The sequence below is a fragment of the Gymnogyps californianus genome, chromosome 4 (assembly GCF_018139145.2).
Source record: "Gymnogyps californianus isolate 813 chromosome 4, ASM1813914v2, whole genome shotgun sequence".
Classification (NCBI taxonomy): Eukaryota; Metazoa; Chordata; class Aves; order Accipitriformes; family Cathartidae; genus Gymnogyps; species Gymnogyps californianus.
The window spans coordinates 43058098-43078603 of NC_059474.1; the positions used below are offsets into that span (position 1 = coordinate 43058098).

Here is a 20506-nt window from a genome sequence, read left to right on the forward strand (position 1 = left end):
TTTTAGCATTTTGCATTAGCTATACAAAATGGTGTCCTGAAGTCTCAGTTCTGTTTTTTAAATTCTGGTTGAAATATAAGTATTTTACTACTGCTGTAAAATAAGCGCATTTAGAAATATAGGTATAAAAGGATGTAGAAAATGAATAACTAATTTAAAACATAGCTTTTGTGTAATTTTGTTTTATTGAAGACAATTTTAAACAAATTGAAAATCTGTGAATATACCTGTAAGATATTATCTATATAATACATTCCAATAAGTATTTTAAGGTAAAATAAACTTAGGTAATGCCATCTTCTTTCATTTTTTGACAGTGCTGATGTTATACACCAATAACATACAATACTATCTGTTTCTGTGATTCTGCTGTTGTTACAAGCTTTACGGTATTTGGTGTCAGTGTCTCACCTTCTAGATTCATGAGGTTTCATAAGAATTGCAGGTTTCATTGTTGGGGGCAGGAGGAACGCCTTCAAAACTCCAAAACTCAGGGGAACAGACAGAATTTGAAACCAAATCTGTTCAAGATCCAGAAGTTAAATACAGGATTAGAAGTCTTCTAGTGGGTTTTTAACCCATATACAAGTTTTCTTTTTATTTCAATGATAATTTCTTATTGATGTGACTGTTGATACTTGAATCAGGGATACGATTTGGTCAGGATTATACCTTACACTAGTCATACATAGGAATTGAAACTAGTAGAGTTTTAATACTAACTCAGGAAGTCTGTGACCTACCAGGCAATACTATGTATGTTTTTGAAGATTTGATAATATAAGCTCTGAAATCTAAAAAGTTGTATATTTTTCCCTGGGTAGGTAAGTCCTTTCATAATTCAAATACTTATTTAAGGAAGTATTTTTCTTGGGCAAAAGCAGTTTGCATTTTATGATAGGATTTTACATAGGGATTCTATCTTTTATTTTTAAATAGATCCTTTGTTAAACTTAGCTAATGTTTGACTGTTACAAACCTATTTGTAAGGTTTCTGTAGCCGATAAGCAAAATCATCTTGATTGCTCTCACATATCTTATTGCACCAGTTGGCATACTGAATTTGCTACGCAAAGGAGATGCACTCATAAAAGAATGAGGAACTTTGTAGCTAAATTAGTGCTGGGGTTTTTTAGACTTGCTCCATGGAACAAGATGCATCTCAGTGCAGAAGTTAAATAACTGATTCTTAATATACATGTCCTTATTTTCTGCTAGAAGACAGCTGCTTCATTAAGGAGCTCTTCTCCCTAGCGTGCAACAGCCACTGAACCCTGCATCAGTTTCACCTCAGAAATATGTGGAATGGTTATATAGAACTTGACCTACTAACATTGCTTTGCTAAATGAAAGTCTGCTTTAAGACCATACCTTGTTTTCCTTCAGTATGAATACCTTTATGGCTAACTATCAGAGTGGGGTTTTAGAGGAGATACCTAGATGCTTCCCATTTGGGATTCAGAATTTCTTTGCTGTCAAGAAAGGGACTGTTCCTATTTCCCTCCAGGTTGTTCAGAACATCTGCCAACATCGCCTAGTGCTCCTGAGCTTACCTGCTTTCATTACATTTAGAGGTCTGTGTGGATATCAAGTTTAGGGACATAGAAACAACATTAAGAATGTAGGAAAATTGAGGGGTTTTTACTGTTGTTTTCTTTCTTTATAGATAATAGTGATGGAGAGATTGCCAGTGAATGTGAAGAATGTGATAGTATCTTCAGCCATTTGGAAGAGTTGAGATATAACCTGGAGCGGGAAATAGGCTTTGATAAATTCATTGAAGTTTATGAGAAAATAAAGGTTTGTGGAATAACCTCAAGTGGAAAATACTTCAAGAAACAAGTACCTAGGGCTGTTTACTGTGCCAGTAACTAATTGCATTGTGTGACTAGAATCAATGCTTATTTCTTTAGTCTTTTATTCTGTTTCAACACACTAAAATATTAACAGAGAAAATGCCATGCCAGTGGATTAAAGAGGAAAACTTTGGGTTAAACCATGAATTGCATTTAATAAATTTGAACTATTTAATTCTATACCCATTTTAATTTTGGCAACATGGATTGTCCTTTCTCCCAGGCTATACATGAAGATGAAGACGAAAATATTGATATTTGTTCAACCATAGTTCAGACTATTCTTGGAAATGAACACAAACACCTGTATGCCAAAATACTTCACCTAGTAATGGCAGACGGAGCCTACCAAGAAGGTAATCTCACTGTATCCTGGCAATTATGGCTTGTCTTATGTTCTTTCTTGGTCATATACAATAGGTCCTAATGTACTTTTAAAACATATCTGTGCTGTGTTATATTGATTGGCTAAATTGATAAAAATAATTTTTTTTCACAAAGGGTATTTTTATTCCTGCAACAAAACGTGGCGAACTTTGATTAAGCATGCTGACCACTCTGATTTAACAGTATGTACATAAACAATCAACTGTAACAATAGTTGTCTTATGAAAGGTCCAGTATAATTATTTAATTTTTGTAGAACAGTTACTCAGATTGAGAAGATGGAAGTCTAGAATAAAAATTGCAGAATTAAAAACAATTTTATCTTAAGAATTAATGACTTTTTACCTAAATTTATTGTTCTTTCCAAAACTCTACTTTTAACGGGTTGCAGTATCACTACGTTTCTGAAAAGAAAATTTCCTGTGGCTCTTTATCCTATAATTGTCATTTTTCAGAAGAAGTTGATGTGGAGGTACCATCCATCTTAGTTTTCAGGTGGCTCAGTAATACATGAAGAGAATTTATCTTGCTTGGGAGCCCTGCCTAGCTTAGCACAGATTAGGCAGACAGATAGTTCCTAGATCTTTCAGAGTCACTCTATGAAATACCACACAGACCACTATCAATGAAAAATGTTTTGGGGTTTTTTTTTCCTCTCATGTCAAAAATTTAACTGCAGTTATGTAATTTTAGATTTCTCATGATGCAAGTCTTTACTGGAGAGAAAAAAAAAAGAAAGCTAAAATCTCAGTTATTTTTCTAGAAATCAGAAGCATTATATATTGGCTTTAGAAGTGTGTGCAATGATCACTATTTAATGTTTTTCAATTTTTAAAAAAACTCTAACACATGTTAACCAACGTCTACTTTCTGCATCTTTTAAATTCTTTTACAAATGTGTTGCAATAGCAGTGAATAAAGGGTCAAATAAAATTATGGCTTTCTATGGTTTTTATATGTAAATGCTGGGGGGGGGGAAGTCTTAAAAATAGTTTTAAAAACATAATAATTAAAAAAAATTCTAATACAAATTACATTTTCCCCGATTTTTCTTTGCTATTGATATAGAACCACTCAGTAAGAATAACCAGTACCATGTTGTTTTCATGCTGTGTTATAGAAATATGACAGAAAAGTGTCTGAAAAATATTTTTTCAACCACGATTTATTGATTTAATGACAGAATTGGAAAGATATATTGTAGTAGTTCATTTTTCAAGTGTCCAATGGACTGGCAATATAGACTGAGAAGAAAATGGTAACTATAGTGTTACCAGTTTCTTTTCCTTGCCACTTTGCCTTAAGGATATTTTAAAACTAGTACTAAAAGACTTAAATGACAATTTGCTGAAATGTTGGCATACAAATTGTAAGCTGTTGCCTGAGTGAATCTTATTAAAATAAGCTGACTTTCATATTGCAAAATGCTGATTAACAAATGGCTATTTTTAATAGCTTCAGTTCTAATTCTGTATTTTACAAATCTGTGGTAGCATACAAAAAAGTAAAGAAAAAGTTGTTCTTTACATTTCAGACATTTAAAGTACATGTAGTACTTTAGTACTAAAGTACATAAAGAACTACATTTAAAGTAGTTCTTTAAATTTCAGACATTTAAAGAAAAAATCCTATGCTAATAAAGGTGAATAGAGGACAAGTGACAGTCAGAAGCATGTTCATGAGCTTCTGTCTCAAAAGTTTTATACTCTTCAAATAAGAAAAGTTAGAAAAAAATCTGTATTGCTCTTTACTAAGAGGACTGTTCTAACTGAAGCAGGCCACTTGAGATGAAACTATCTTAAATTCACTAATCCAAGAAAGATGACATGTTGTTCAGTATTTGCACACATAGTGCTTTCAAGGCAGTTTTGGTAAGTCACCTCATTGGTGACTTCGTGAATTCTTGTAGTATTGCTTACTAAATTGTGGTTTCTAGTTTGTTTTGTAACCCCAGCTTCATTTTGTGTGTGTGTGTGTCTTGCTCCTTTTCACCCTGTCTCTCCCCCTCTCCTGCTTTTTACAGATAATGATGAATAAACCTGACTCAGGAAATTCCGTAATGGTGTACTACATATCGGTGTTTGAAGTCTGCACAGCTGAATAACAAATTGTAGTGGAGAATGTAACATGGGGCAGGAGAAGCAAGACTTCAAAAAAGAATGTTGATTGTATGAAAAAGGGAAAACCATGCCTTTTAAAACTGAGATACCTATACACTTCTCTTGTGTGTACTTGCATATGTGTTCATTAAATATTAGATGCCCAAAATAAAATAAAAAAAAAAAACACACAAAACAAAAAAACCCCAAAAGCTGTAATCTCTCAAATTCCAGAAGAAATATAGAAAGGAATACCTGTAGATATTCAGATACAAAACTGAGACCTATAATGTAAAACAGAATTTCTGCATAGCAACAGTTGGCTGGTACGGTTAAGCAATTGGAAGCATTACTGTGTTGTGGAAGTACCCGCATCTAAAATAGCCTCTCTTTACACCTACATAAAGAAATTACTTCATTTTTATTGACCCTTGTGGTTGTATTTTAATAGCATCTTAATCTAGTGGTCCAGTTTGAGTATTTCACTTTTTTCTTAATAAAAAAATTACTATATTTTGAGGCTGAAGGCTTCTGTCACTTTTTAACTAGTGTCATCTGAAATATCTTAGTGGTGTTTCTAAATCAAGGCAAACTGATACTTCAGTCATCATTGAAATGTCTGGGGTTTTTTGAGATTGTAAAATTCATTTGGAGCTAGAATACTTTTTTCCCAATATTTTTCTTCCTCTTCCCCTTCCTCAACCCCTTCCCAAAATCCCAAGTATTTAGCTCTTTTGAATTTTGTAATCTGGTCAACGATAATATAGTATGCTGTTGAATTAAAAGGAGTGGGGTTTTTCCAGTTTGTTTTTAAATTCTTACTGTTACACTCATGGCTCCAGCAGCCACGGCCCAAGTGCTATGTAATACTTCTCATCTTTTGGCCCATGTTTTGTAGCTTGATTTCCACCACCCTGAAAGCAAAACCAAGTTTCTTCTGACCCACATTTCCTCATTCCTCCTGTAAAAGCAGTACTATACAGGGCAGACGTTAGGTATGCTGTTGTTCTCCAGTCATCATCTCTGGAACAGCTTTCTTGGCTTACCCATACAATAAGTCTCTTGTTACAAATCTGATGAACTGTCAAACTTCCAACTGCCCTATTGGAGAAAAATAGATTCCTCCCCCTCCCCCAGCTACAGCCAGTCACAATCTAAAACTGTCAAAAGTTACTTTTCCACAAAGTAAAATCAAGTATATATATATATTATTTAGAACTGTCAAAATATGTACATGAGTTTTGTATAATTGTTTTATGGTGTTGTTATTAAAGTTTTGCCCACTGATAAGTGTTAATTTTTTTAAACACATCCAATTCTTAAAGGTAGACCAAACTTATTCTAGTTCAGCTGTATCCTGGGAACCTGCGCTGAGAATAAAATTAATAATCATAAATGCCTTAATATATTAATTTCTTTTATATCCTTATTTACTTGATAAACACCTCTTGCTTCATCTGATGAGAAAGTATGATCATTGTTGGAAACAGTGCTGGTTCTGTCCCATGCTGCTTCTATTCTCCTTCCCTTCCTCCCTTCCCTTTTTTTTTTTTTTTTTTTTTTTTTTTAACTTCCCACAGTAAATTTTGGGGCTTTTCACTAGGCTTCCCTTCCATTGCGCTTTTCACTGCTGAATAATCTATTCAGAGAGATGATCCTCGTGAGCTACATTATCCATGACATTTAGCAAATACACTCTAAAGACTTGAATAAAGAATGAGTCTGCGTTATTTTCCTTTTGCAGGTTTGCTTTTCAAATCATACCTTGCCCACCTTTGGGGGAAGGGAGGACCTAAAACCTTTAGACTTAAAAAAATATAGATTAACCATATGGAAAGAAGAAAATATACCAGCTGCTATATTCTGCGCTCTATGGTTTTTCATTTTCTCAAGGTGATACAGTTTTACTGAAGTTAAGGGTTGGGGGGTGTTTAATTCTTTTAAATTGAAATCATATCGTTACTGATATTCTTCATTTCTTATGCAGTATGCTGGCTTACTTCTGGTAAGAAAAATGGACATAATCTGCAGACTTCCAGTTTTACGGACACAGAGCTTTTTATCAATTAATGATTTGAAAAGTATGCGTAGATGGTGCACAGCTTTTCAAGAATAATCTTCAAACCTGCCAACCAATACTGGATATCCTTGAAATCCCTCAAGAGCTAATTTAAAATTGACACAGTAAATAAATTCATCCGCTAAAGAAGTACTTTTATCTGAAATTTTAAATCCCTATTTAATGTACACGATAATGACATCAAGGACAGTGTGACTTCGGGACGATTTATTGGTCTGTATGTAATAACTTACTGAAATTAGTTGAGCATTTGGCTTGTATTCGTATTACATTCGCTATAAAGAATTTTCTGTTGTAATTCCAGTAGCAAATTGAGATATAGACTGGTATTTTTGGCACAAAACATACTCTGTAAACTATTTCACATTACGTGCCTGTCCTCAGTCTGTCGTCTTGACCCCTGAAGCCAACTGCAGTTCAGATGAGGAATCTTTAAAAAAAAAACCAAAACACAAACAAACAAAAACTCACACATACACCCCTCCCAAACCCCCAAAAAACCAAACCCATGATGCCTCTGTTGTGCTGCCCTGCAGACATGATTGTAGTCCATGACACTGGAATCTGCTGGCTGACTGTGCTAGTTACAGCTGTGTGTACGCCTTGGGTTTTCTGACCTTCGACAGAAAGGAGCAAAACCCCCGCCGTGAGGCAGAACTGGCGAGAATGCGTCCTCGTGGCAGGAAGGTGGGGTCTTGGCGGCTGGCTGGCTTCGTTCTGAGCTGAGCAGGTACAGTAATCCTACCCCGAGCACGGGGGCCTACCATCTTTTTTGAAGAACAGAGCCTGAAGAGGCTTTTGCTCTTCAGTTTGCTGAACTTTGAGTGTGTATGCGAAGCTACTACTAGAAGATACTTCAGAAAAATGTATTACCTGGTCGGGTAACATGAACGAAAGCAGATCACTTAACACTTCTGTGGTCTGGTAAGCAAATGGCTGAGTGAAACAAAGTTCCAGTGTACCATATTCCTGACAAGGTTCTCTGTGCTCTTGAGACATCTACATCATCTATGAATTATTTCAGCTTTTAGGGCTGCTGTCTCCCTCTTGCTCTGATTTGTGCATAAATGCTGTATGTTTATTCAAACACGCATTCTCTACTAACCCTTTTGTTCTAAAGCTTTACAACCTTACCTAAATCCGTTGAAAACTTACCAAATATTTTTGTGAGATTGGTTTTTTCACATTTGTTTGCAGGGGAAACTACACCCTTTCAAAACTCTGACTGTCCGCAACTCAGAGTTGAACTGTGAGCTCTTAAGATAGCGTTCAGAATATACATCCCAAGCCTGCGTAGGTTTGTCATGGGGCGGCGCTGCCGCCGTGCACCCGCCAGGTGGCAGCATAACGGCGGACGCGGCGGGCGGCAGCGGCGGGCCGGGGCCGGGGCCGGGGCCGGGGCCGGGGCGGGGCCGGGGGGGCCGGGGCCGGGGCCGGGGCGAGCAGCGCCCCGCCGCCGGGGTGCACGACCCGCCCGCCGCCTTACGCGGTGCCGCGGCTTTGCGGAGGGTACAAGCCCCCATGCAGACTGCACTTTGCTTGGAAAGATGTGGGGCTACCTGGTGCTCTCGGTAGGGTCCTGAAGCTGGTAGACGGTGAGTCTGAATCAGCATGGAAAATCTTCATATGTTTACAAAACGTTGTTATTCACAAATAATTTACAAATCAAAAATACAGAGAAATACATAGAGCTTACTCACCTGGGTAACAAGCCTTTAGATAGAGCACAGTTTCTCAGTCATGTAATCCTTAAGCTCCTTCTCCTGGGGGATAGGGGGATGGCGCGGTATGTCCAGCTTCCCCAAATGACTAGATGCAAATTTAAATAAAACAAGATAAGACACTTTTAGCACAGTTATAATGTTGTGTATGGTTGGACTCTGTATCAATCTTCCCCTCAGCCAGAGGGTGGGGTAGAAGCATGCCCCTGACTAAATTACTGATTTGACTTTTATCTCTCCACTAAAAGCACCTCATCAAGGCTCAAATGAAGCTAGGCTCTACTTAACTTTATTAACTGTGATAAACCAAAGACAAATACAGAAATTTGAGTTTTCAATCCTTTTAAATGTTTTTCTTCCCAAATAATAGTGTGCTTTGTCAAACCTTATTTTAACACTTGTTCATTCATGAGCCATGTAGACTCAAATTTAGCATAAAATAGAAACCAATGGTTACCATTCCTAGAAAATTTCTTTTTGCCATTTTTATCATAGCAGTTTAGATGGCGCAATTTGCAGCGTTTAAGTACTAGTTTTAAAATCCATAAAGAGCTTCTTCCTTAAAATTAAATTTGTGTGTTAATGCAATACACACTTCAAATGCATTTCCAAGTTGATATGTTTTCCAGCTGAGCTGATGAGTTCATCAATTCAAATAGTAGCACTTTGAGTGGTTGGCTTGTGCAAGAGTCTTAAAAACACTTCTTCACCAACTAAAACCTTAATTGAACTGCTTCCATAAAGATATATTAATTTGTAGTTACTCGTGAGACATATAGACAGGAGTTCAGCTGCTCCTGCTAAATTGCTTGCCTTGAGCACCTCTGATCTGGTGCGCTTTTCCAGATTTTATTTCCAAGGCATTTTTAAACCAAGATGGGATTTAGCTAATTCCATTAACTCCCTTTTTAACGATACAGTTTAAAAACTCGCAGAGCCAAAGACTTGGAAAGTTTTTTTCACATTAGCTGCACAACAAAAGCCAAGACCAGGCGGGTTGCACAGTGGGAAAACTCCAGCGAGGCAGCGTTTGCTTAGTTTCAGGATGGCTGTGACAGTTCTTTCACAAGTCACCCCTGAGGTTGACTGTATCAAGTGTGAGGCTGGGGCGTTGCATGAGTCACTTCTGCTTGGCTGATGGATGTTCCCTTAGGGACTCCAGCCAGCCAGGAGAAAATACAGTTCATTTTTAAATAGCGCCATGGCTCAAGCTGATGCAGACACGCTCTGAGGATAATGGAACCATAATCAGGTCCTTGACACACCCTAATTTCTGCTGTATCCTGCAGACAGTCCTGACAGTAATCTCTTCTCTAGGGGAAGGGATGAAGTATGCATTTTTGCTGTATCCTCAATATAGGATAATACTTCCCCAGATTCAAATTTTAGGCAAAACCTGTGCAGTTCTAGCTCTCTTAATAAAATGTTAAATCTCAAGCAATACTTCAGGGATGCTATTTTTTCCTTCTATCACCTTCCCCACCAGCAGTCAAGAGTTCTCACTGCTGTTTGTTTTATTGCTGCTAGAACTATTTTAAATGCTATCAGAGTAGTTTTGCAAAAGTAAGGTACGTAGCCTTTTTCTGAAGAAGTGATTGATTTGATGGGGATATAGAAAAGACAGAAAACCTGAGATGCCGTTAATTGACGAGCTAGAGCTCTATCTATTCTGGAGCTATACCAACATGACCACTGCTTAAAGGGTCAGTCAGTCTCCTTTTTATAAACTGCTGTAGCTGTTGTACTTCCTCTAAACTCTGTTTCTCCCTCTGTATTGAGCTGTAACAACTCTTGATAAAGATGTCTAAAAGACAGTAATAAAATGCATGTAATTTGCTGTTATTGTAGCGCACTTAGTTGATCCTTTCCCACTGACGTTAGTTTTGATAACTTACATGGCAGTTCGGACTATTTTAGTCTTGTTCTTCAAACTTTGTAAGAGGAAATCAAAAGGTGAAGATTATGGCAGTTGAGCTTCTCAATAGAGTAAATTTGGACTTAATGCTGGGCATACTTTTATGCCTTTTTAATTCCAAGAAATATTAGTATTCTTTTCATGCTTAATAGTTTTAAAGCCTTATTTAGTAGATCTGTATTTTACTGTTAGTAAACATATATGGATAATTATTTCCATAGCAGTAAAACATCTCTAATGTGATTTTTAGCTATTAATAACATAGCTTTTTTTTTTCAGCTGATGAAAAGCCTGATTGCACTGAATTGTATATCCTGTTCCACCGTGGACTTTAGTACATCAGTTAATGGTCACAGTGCCCTGAATAACTTAACTCACTGTATTCACTTAATTCACTGCAGTGCCTCCTTTCCTCAGATGACCACTATTGCTTTCTCTACATTGGGCAATCTTGTTTGTCCAGGAAGAGACTCCAGCAAATTCTGACTCTAACAGACAGTGGGGTTAAGCACTGCCAGCTGGGAAAGGGAGCGCAGTTCAATCCTGGCCTGCGACCTTTGTTAACCATGCAGTGAAACCACAGTAACTAGTCTGCTCAGATCAGTAATGGACGGATTTTCCACCATAAATACCAGTATCTAGCCATACATACAATAGCGAAGCATGGATGAGCACAGACACTCCCTCCTCCCAGTAAAACCTCAAGAAAGCTTGAGTCAAATCCCACTGTGATCTGTTAAGATGGTCCTGTTCTCAGCTGTCTGTTCTTTCCCTCTGCTGATGATTATCAGGACCAGCAGACCGAAACGTGCGCCCACCCGCGTGCTTCGGCACAGAGCATAGCGTCATTGATTAAACTGCTGAGAAGATGGGTTTGAGCCAAGTCACCAGACTCGGAGCTGCAGTTGGTGAGGATATGAACACATCTTCCATTCTGCTGGTTCTGCCACAGTGAAAGCAATCTCCATCAGAAGGATGGGGTATAACAGATGGAGCTATAACTTAAACCACTTCGTAATAGTTCCTAAAGCTCATCTGTCAAGGAGGGTGCAAGACTCCTTGTGCAGCGTTAGTAAGAGAAATTTATGCATGAACATACAATGTGAAATAGGCCTGCTGAGGAGCAAAAGCTGTGTAGTGGATAATGTTTATCTTGCATTAATCAAGTAGTAATGTACTTACTTAACACTATTTTTGTTTTCACTTGCTGGCAAAACTCCCCACAGATGTTTTATTCTGCCTTACAGCAGTTAAAAATGTGAGAAATGTGCAACTGAAATAGTTTAAAAAATCTAGTAATTGTGAAATTGCCTGGTTTATCATATGATAAACCATGGGGGCTTATTAAAGGGATCACACTAATCCATAGTATGAAACAGGTCAGATCCCTTCCTACAGTCACTAGCTTTAACAAAGCTGTCCTTGATACCTCAACTCAGGTATTTTCAGCTTAAATTCAGAAGCCTTGCATACAAGGCCTTGTCCTGGTTTCGGCTCGGATAGAGTTAATTTTCTTCTTAGTAGCTGGTACAGTGCTGTGTTTTGGATTTAGTGTGAGAATAATGTTGGTAACACTCTGATGTTTTAGTTGTTGCTAAGTAGCGCTTATCTTAAGCCAAGGACTTTTCAGTTTCCCATGCTCTGCCAGCAAGCAGGTGTGCAAGAAGCTGGGAGGGAGCAGAGCCGGGGCAGCTGACCCGAACTAGCCAAGGGGATATTCCATACCATAGAACGTCATGCTCAGTATATAAACGGGGGAGTTGGCCAGGAGGGGCGGATCGCTGCTCAGGCATCGGTCAGAGGGTGGTGAGCAATTGCATTGTGCATCACTTGTCTTTTCTTTGGTATTATTTCTCTCTGTTGTTGTTGTTATATTCCTTTTCATTACTATTATATTTATTATTATCGTCAGTGTTATATTTTATTATTATTGTATTATATTTTATTTTACTTCAGTTATTAAACTGTTCTTGTCTCAACCCATGAGTTTTACTTCTTTTTTTTGATTCTCCTCCCCATCCCACTGGGAGGGAGGAGGAGTGAGCGAGCGGCTGCATGGTGCTCAGTTGCTGGCTAGGGGTAAACCAAGACAGGCCTGTAAGATGTGGGGTGTCTCTCCTGCCCCTCCATTCTGCATTTCTGTCTTAGTGGTGTCTGAAAAATATGCTGCTCACTTACAGTTACACTGATGTTCATGGAAATTGCAGGTACCTCATTTCTGGAAATCAAACCCTGATGCTTTTTCAGCCTTAGGGAACTGTATTTCCTTGCCATAGGATAACAGAGAGGTCAGAAGGCTTTGTGATCCTTGGACAGAAGACTGTGTAGAGTAATAGAATGAACTGGGAAAAAAAATGTGCTGAAAGCATCTGGGAGTTTTTTGTGCATACTAGACAATATATTCTATATTAACTTTCTGTGACTAAGTTTACTGTTACCGAGGCCTAGAATTAGCCAAATAAAACAGCAGGGAAGCCTCCTCTGTGTTGCTTGCCTCCATTTCTCACTAACATTTTTACATTCACTCACTCCCTCTTCTAATGGAAACTGGGGGAAAAGTGCCGACTACAGCACTAATGACATGAAGAAAAACACTAAAGGAAGCAGCAGGGAGGCCAAGGTTTCAACCACTCTCCCTCCCTTGCCCAGGAAAATTTCAGTGACCTCTTGACACCTCCCATGGGAAACTTTAAATTGACAAGAGTATTTGCCAAGTAAATACAAAAAATGGCATTAAAATAGTATTGTTTCTGACTTAATCCTCCTAAAGTCAACGAAAGTGAGTTAAGGTTCCCGCAGCACCTAGAATGCACTAACCTCATTCTAGATGGCAGTGTATGTGGATATGTATCAGGATTGATTAAAAAACACTTCCACGCGCTCACTACTATTCACTTGGGAAACTGAAAATAAAAATGCCAAAAACTAAGTTGCAGCTTGTTCCTGGATTATGCTGGTATTTTGGTTAAAACCACTATGTTTCATGTTATGCAACACTACCTAGAGTCAAAACATTGTTAATTTGGCCTATGAAAACAAAAGGGGAAGGCATTTCAATTTCATTATACCCTGATTGTTTATTCTGCCATGGTTTTGCTGGGGTAAGTTACTCAAGAATGATTGTTGGGACTCTGGGAAAATATTCTGGCTTCATAACCTGCCAGTTGCCAATTTTTCTTCTGAAATCTGATGATCAGGAATGGAGGGATATTAGAGTACACTGCATCTCAAGCGTCTCCATACCGTTTCTCCCCACACCTAGAGAATGTGTCTGCTACCCAGCAACGTTTGCTGGTCATTACTAACTCTGATCCTGCTCGTTAACGGTATTCCAGGAGACAGGTCACTAAACTGGAGATCTGTGGTTTAGCTCTGGGAATTGTCCCTTTGCTTCCTCCCCAGCAAATTATTTAATTTATCCTGCAGAGATAACTGCATCTATGCCAGTCATTATGTCCCCTCATTTGTCTTGCCTTCTCTTATCTTTCCAGCCTTTTTCATTATTAGTTGCAAAGTCTACAATGTATGAGGTAACTCTGCCTTCGTGCTCCCCATCCCTGTCATATAGAAAAGGAACAGCACAATAAATACCATAAATAAGAATGCTTCCAGAATGCAATACCAGAAAAATGCTCACTGACGAACGTGAACTCGCACATAGGAAAACACCTAGCACAAACCATTTGCTGACAACTGTTTTGAGCACAGCTGCCTTAGCTATGTTTAAGGACTATGACATGGATTAAAAATACATCCTTTTTTTAGTGTAGGTGTGACCTTAGAGAAGAATGGTAGAACTGCATTAGCAGTTTGCAGTGATGCTTGCGAACAGGTTTTTGGCACACTTACCCATTGTCAGTGCCCTAGTCACATCCACATGCAGAGAGTTGCTGTTTGCATTTTCTGGGACACGTGGGAAAACATTACTTGAAAATGAGTTTGACTAGAGCTCATATAAAGTGTATATTTAAGAGGTATTTAAGGGCTGATTCTTAGCTAAAGGGATGGAATCCAGCTGCCTGTTTTCTTTGGCCCTGAGAGTCAGTTTGATATGATTTACATTTTCAGAGCTGGCTTCACAAAGAAAGGGCTAGAGGGATTGGTTTTGAGGCATTTTTTTTTGGTGTGTGTTAGGGAGTAAATATTTTACAGCCCAATTCCTAGTTCCACAAAATCAGTGACTCCAGGCTGTGGGACAATATAAGTAAGCACAAAGGCTGGAATTTATTGCTAATAATGATCTATGAGATAAGATTTTCAATGAAGCCAGTGCAGAGAGGTCTCTTGCCAGATGTGTGGGAGTGAAAGTGACACAAATCTACAAAAAAAAAAAAAATCTTTGGCTGTCCCAGAGTGATTATATAGCCTTGTAGCGCTAGCAGCCTCAGAGAATTCATTTTGCATCTCAATGTCTTCATCAACTTAAAAGCCAAGTCCCAAGCTTTATAAAAGAAATCCGAAGTAGTGCCATGAATACTCCATAAATTTATCTCACTTCTTTAATCTTATTCTGAACAACGAAAGTTTGGAGGTTTTTTTTCTACATTCCTCTGTAAAGAACTGTGGTAGCAGAATGATAGTGATTCTGCAAAAAAATCACTGGGGAACTTGTCCCTTTATTCCCTTACTTTCATCCCAATGTAATTCAAAACTTTCCTTCAGAGTCAAGCTACATGGGAAACCCTTGCTTTTTGCTTCCAAGATATCACAGACAAAACCAACGATGTGGTGTTGTACACTGATCACATCTAAACCTCAAGCCTACGTCCCTTCATAAGCATACTAGAAACTGCAGATAACTGAAGCTGTAAAGGAGCTTCTGTACCTTTCTGACAACACAGGAAGTATCATTTGTGCTAATAGGAATGCAACTTTCCTTGTAGCTGAGGATACATTTCAAAAAGGGATGCTTCAGTCAAAGAAAATGCTTTACCTTGGTATAAGGACACTGCTTTGACTAGTTTGGGATGGAAACGTTAGTACACTTTAAATGCTGTAACACATTTTAATTTTTTATATCCTATTACACAAACTCCTACAAAACCTATCTCGTCACTCATGTATGTTTGATACCACAGCAGAACTGTTTAAGTGTGGCAGAGATGTTTGAAAAGTAAACACGCTGATAATTCTACTTGCTTGTCAGATAGCTCTGCCCAGCAGGCAGTTTTAGTAGGAAAATGCTATTTTAAGGAAATAAATCTCTTTCTTTGAAAAAACTAGCTGAGCACGCTTTTAAGAACTAACATGACAACTGTTTTTTTGGTTTTTTGGCGGACTATCAAACTGTTGCAGCACTCAAAGTTCTAAAATGGCTTAGTTTAGAATTTAAACAAGCTAGCAAATTCTTCTTGTAGATTTTGTTCTAAAAACACATGAGTTTCATATGGAAAGGTGTCACATATTTATCCTGGAGCATCTTACCAGTCCCTGCTCTTAAGCCTGGAAGCGTGGCACAGCTACGTTCAGACTCTGTTCCGGGACAAAATCCAAACCGACTCTCACTGCAGAGGAGATCGAGGGGAAGGGAGTATGGTGCTTTTCAACAGATTTCCTGATTTGGACAGTAGGAGGAACTGCAGGACTCACCATAAAACACACACAAACCACAGTACAGACATATCATTGCTGTTACTATACATTTCTCATGCTTTAACGACCACAAAAGCATAAGTGGTTTTTAAGAGTTGCTCCTCTGTAAATGCACTTCCAGTAACTGCTCTTAGAATAAGACACCTAGAATAAGGCGTTTGTTAAAACCTGCAGAAATTTCTGAGTTTTCATTATGTTGTCATGCAGTTGCCCAAAAGAGAAGTAACATCCCTTAAATCACCTGTCGTAGAGCCTGTGCTCTTGGACTTGAAAATTTCTCATCTAGAAAGACTCAAGTGGGTGCTTAATATGTTCTGAAGATATATTTGGTGTGAGAATGTGAAGAGGTCTGAGGTTCCTGCCTGCTACTTTTTGGAGGATGCTTTTTTGAGGATAGGACCCTGAGACTTTGACCAAGGATGTTTGCTCTAGGAGGGTTAATTTGAACGCAGGACCCCTCGAGATAAAATAGCTCAGTGCTGTGAATTCTTCCCTATTCATGAAACTTATTGACTAGCTTTGTCTGTCTCACAGGATTTTAGAGATTGAAGCTGTAGTGCATTTCTAGAAATACAACAAAAGACAGAATCTAGGAATTGTAGAGCTGACACGATGGATACAGACTTCTCCCAATGCCCACAACCTCCCTCCCTCTGCACAGTCCATGTGCAAAAGTGCCTCTGACTCTCCTCAGCGGTTCCACCTCCTCCTATCTAATACTGTATTTTTTTGTTCAAATAGTATACATGCCAAGTATCCAGTCTCCAGACGTTCAGCTTCTTTCTGATACTTTGGTAATGAGGTGTGGTAATGAAGACTAAGTAAACTTTTATGAATGTTGAATATCCTTCATGATATCATGTTTTTGCTTATTTAAAAAGAAAAAAAATCCTTTGGGCCCCGCAACTCATCTCATCTGTTTGGGTTTTGAAAGCTCCAAACATTTGTCACAATGTTCCTCAAAGACAAAATTGGAGTTTAGTCACTCCAGCCCACTATCACTCAAAGTGGTTGATTACAGTTCTGCCTGATCTCAGTGTAGAGTCAGTAACACAATAACTCTACTTAAACATTTATATGATTATTGGTTTACTGTTCATATGAAACAGCTTTACGCTGTGACTTGTACATAGCTTTTGCAAGTAGGGAAAATATTAATAGCTTTCTAATAGCTTAAAATTTGCTAACAGTATAGCAAACCATTAAAAAGGCATGTAAGTATTCCAAAAAGTCTAGGGTAGTTAATAATTCTAAAACTACATCCTGAATCACTTATGAATCTTTGGGAGAGCAGACCTAAATAGGATTTGGAGATACCTAGGAAAGGATTGAACAGCATGCTCTGTCCTCACAGGAATCTCCCCTGTGGACACAGCACTAATTCTAGAGAGGCAAAGGAGCATTAGGACCTACTCTGCAGTCTCACAGATGAAGTCTGCGGCTTATCAGCTGCATGCAAGGAAGGAAAAAGATCATCTGATTTTAGAATAAACGTATTAAGAATAGATTCTTACATTTCTGTGTGTCTTCCCAAATATTTACAGCTGTGCGATCTAGTTTGATTTCTTTCAATAAACATTCTCCTTTGCTTTTTCTTTAACCTTGTTTGTAGTAAGGACAATTTCAAGCTTGCTGGTTAATGAGATGCAGGCACTATGTTCCCATCAGTGTAATGATCATTTAAATCAAGTTCTTGACCACCGACACACACCAACACCTTACTGCATTTCTACAAGGTACAGCAGTGGACACAGCAGCTAGGCTATGTGGATCATAAGCATCCATAAGCCCAGTAAGTGTTTTGCTGTGACTAACCTGGTGGAAATGTCTTAAGGTAACAAAGAGCTCACCTAAATGCTGAGAATTTGTAACATGTTTATTCTTTAATGCCACAGCCACTTTTTCTGTTGCATATTCCCTCACTGCAATGCAAATGAAGTTATCGCAAAAGCATCAATATCTGCAAAGGTACGATCCCAGCTTCACGTTGTCAGAGAGAGCTAGTTCACAACGTTAATACACAAACGATACTCTCCTCAAGAAAACAGGAAACTAAAAAGTAATCAAAAGTCAAATGTCATCTCTGTCTTGTCAGGTTTGAGATGCAGCCAGGCAACTTTTGTCTATACTCCAAGCTAGATGCCTAGAACACAGAAGTAAAACTAGAAGCCAAAATGTACTGAAAGCACAACAACCCATTTCTCCTGCCTCTTCACAAATACAAGAACAGCAGAGATCCTTCTGGCAGGATGCAGAAGCCTTAAAAGTACATTTGTATTACTGTCATTGATCTAGTTACGACTAGTTCACAACACAGAAAGTGCAGCAGGGGCAGCACAAAACTCAGTCTGCCAGCAAACTGACTGGATCACTATCAACCATGCTGAGCTCCATCCTGCTAGAATTCCGCTAACAGTAACCAAGCTAGGCAATTTAAAGCTAGCGCTAACTGCAGTCCCCTCAACCCCCCAAAAAACAAAACCACAAAAAAACAAATCCCCAACTCTTTAATGAAAAAGGAACAAAGTTACTGAAGAACATCCTTGCTCATTTCTGCCAGAGACTGAAGAAAGCCGGCCACGCTTCACTATGCGCTGTACTTGCCAATATAAAGCCAGCAGTATCAGCGTGGCCATCAGTGGTAAACTCTTACTAAATTGATGTCAGTGGGAATTTTGCACGGTCTTTCAAAGGAAATCACCACTGCATCTCCAGGGGTCATTTTACAAGGAAATAAGATTAACCTTTTTGGTCTGTGCTCGAGATCTATATTGCATGGGAAAGACGGGCTAATGTGGACATTACAAATGGGGAAACACCATCTTTTCTGACAAAAAAAAATAGCTATAAAAATAGTTTAGTACAAAGAACGTATCTTAAAACAAAAACATGCTTATTCTTATCAGTAGAAATAATCTTCATATTAAAATTCATTCCTGAACCTACAAATACAAAAAATTCAGACTATAACTGCCAGAAGACACTGTCTTCTGTTAAATTTTCCCTGTGATGGGACACAACACCTTTTGTTCCATGATTCTTATTACCTTTGAGTCTTTTTTGTAGTCATCTCAAGATTTTAAGGATGGAATTCACAAATAAATTAAATATGCCTTCATATGTTTATTCTCACAGGCCAGGGTTTCTCTACTCAGCACTCAGTTTTGTTTTATGAATCTAAACAGACTGCTAACATGACTTTTTCAGGCACGCGGGTTATCCTGCCATCAGGGTCACAATCTTCAGGGACATTCTGTAGTATTAGAATGGAGATTGGACCTGGTTTTGTTTTTCAGCGCATTAGTGTATTTTAGTGCATTTAATGCTTTTGTTCTTTCGTGCATTAGTTTACAACTGTCTGTATGTTTCAAAAGATTTGCATGCTAACAAGTGGAATCCTATTCTGAAATGTCTCATACTACTTAGTTAAATTTCCTAAGGAACTAGATGTAAATGATTAGAGTGCATCTGTCAGCCCCTCTTCCCAAATGTTTGTAATTCATTGGCAAAACCTGACAGAATATTTGTAAAGATATTAAGATTCTATAGGTTTTATGGAAAACAGTGGTCATATCCAGAAAAGATTTAAAATTTAACATCCCCCCGGCAGAAAAGGGTGGGGCAAAGGTCAAGTTATCTCTTCTTGTTAGCCTGCCAACTTATCAATTAGCCAGTGTTGCTCAAAGCCAGGCACAGTATACTCTGCTTCACATTTTAAAGACAGAGGAAAAACTAAGGATACTTGGAAATGTGATAGAAACAGGAATTATTGCAGTAGGGTTTAGGGAGGAAGAGAAAGTATGATTGTTTTGGCAGAGAGGGCTGAAGACATGGGGGGAGGCCTGTAGGTTGGCTGGCCCACAGAAGAAAAAGAAGGTATTGGCAAAAGGGAAGGAGGAGCACAGAGGATATAGTGGGTTTACTGCACCAAGGATGCTAGACACAGAACACAGAAAAAAGAAAGAAACCAGGCGTTACCAGTTCTACTGACATTTTGTCTTTTGCTGTTCTGCCTATCGCCCTTTGCTTCTTCCTTTACCCAGCGGCTTCCAGATGACGAGAAACAATATACACTGGATTAAAAAAAAAAAGTTTGTGCCTGAAAACCAACTTCAGAAGTCCAATTTATTACACCAAAAATGTATAAAATGTTTTCACAAATATGAACAAATATTAATAGACATTATCATCCCAGAAATCCAGGGATTTGAGTAACTGGAAGGCCTCTTCCTTCAAATCTGTGTTTTTAATGGTTCTCTGCCCTGTGCAATCTCTACTTTGCATCACTTAGTGAAGTTGTGCAAGGAACTAATGAACTGTACGTAAGGACAGAATGGTTTCAAGAAGGGAGGTCTCCTCGTGTAAAAATGTGCAAAGTGTACAGTTCCCTGGTTGTGGCTGGCAGTGAGAATGAATAAATGCTTCAATGTAATAGCAATTCTGTTCCTTTCAGTCCTGGCGTCAGACTATTCTGGCTACTCCGAGTCAAACACTTCCTCCGTAAGAGGGCAGTGGTGTACATCAGCACGCACACCCAGTTTTTTACATAGATTATGTTTGTTTGAAAATTAACTACTGCTGCTGCTCAGGAAGTAACATATTTATCTGATACTCTTCAGAATGTTTACTGCTTTGGCTAGTATCCCACAATATATTTAGTACTTTACAGACTTTACATAAAACATTATCAAAGACCAGCCCTGATAAAAGGCTAATCTTTTTATCCTGCTTCCCTGAACTTTCATCTTGCTTCCCTGGTGCACCACCTGTATTGTAAATTCCTCCACCATTTTAATAGATACTTTACATTCCTTAGGCAGCAAACTAAGTTTAGACAACAATAATTGTGTTGCTTA

The 20506-nt window shown here is 38.3% G+C and overlaps 1 protein-coding gene across 1 annotated transcript in view; it reads left to right on the forward strand.

The window, feature by feature from the left end:
- Positions 1 to 5731, forward strand: part of NEK1 (NIMA related kinase 1) — a 50631-nt gene extending 44900 nt beyond the window's left edge. Inside the window, exons 33-35 of the mRNA XM_050896006.1 lie at positions 1667 to 1800; positions 2080 to 2212; positions 4267 to 5731. Of these exons, the coding sequence (XP_050751963.1) occupies positions 1667 to 1800; positions 2080 to 2212; positions 4267 to 4280 (281 nt within the window). The 3' untranslated portion in view covers positions 4281 to 5731. The remainder of the gene's footprint in view (positions 1 to 1666; positions 1801 to 2079; positions 2213 to 4266) is intronic.
- The last annotated feature ends 14775 nt before the right edge of the window (positions 5732 to 20506 follow it).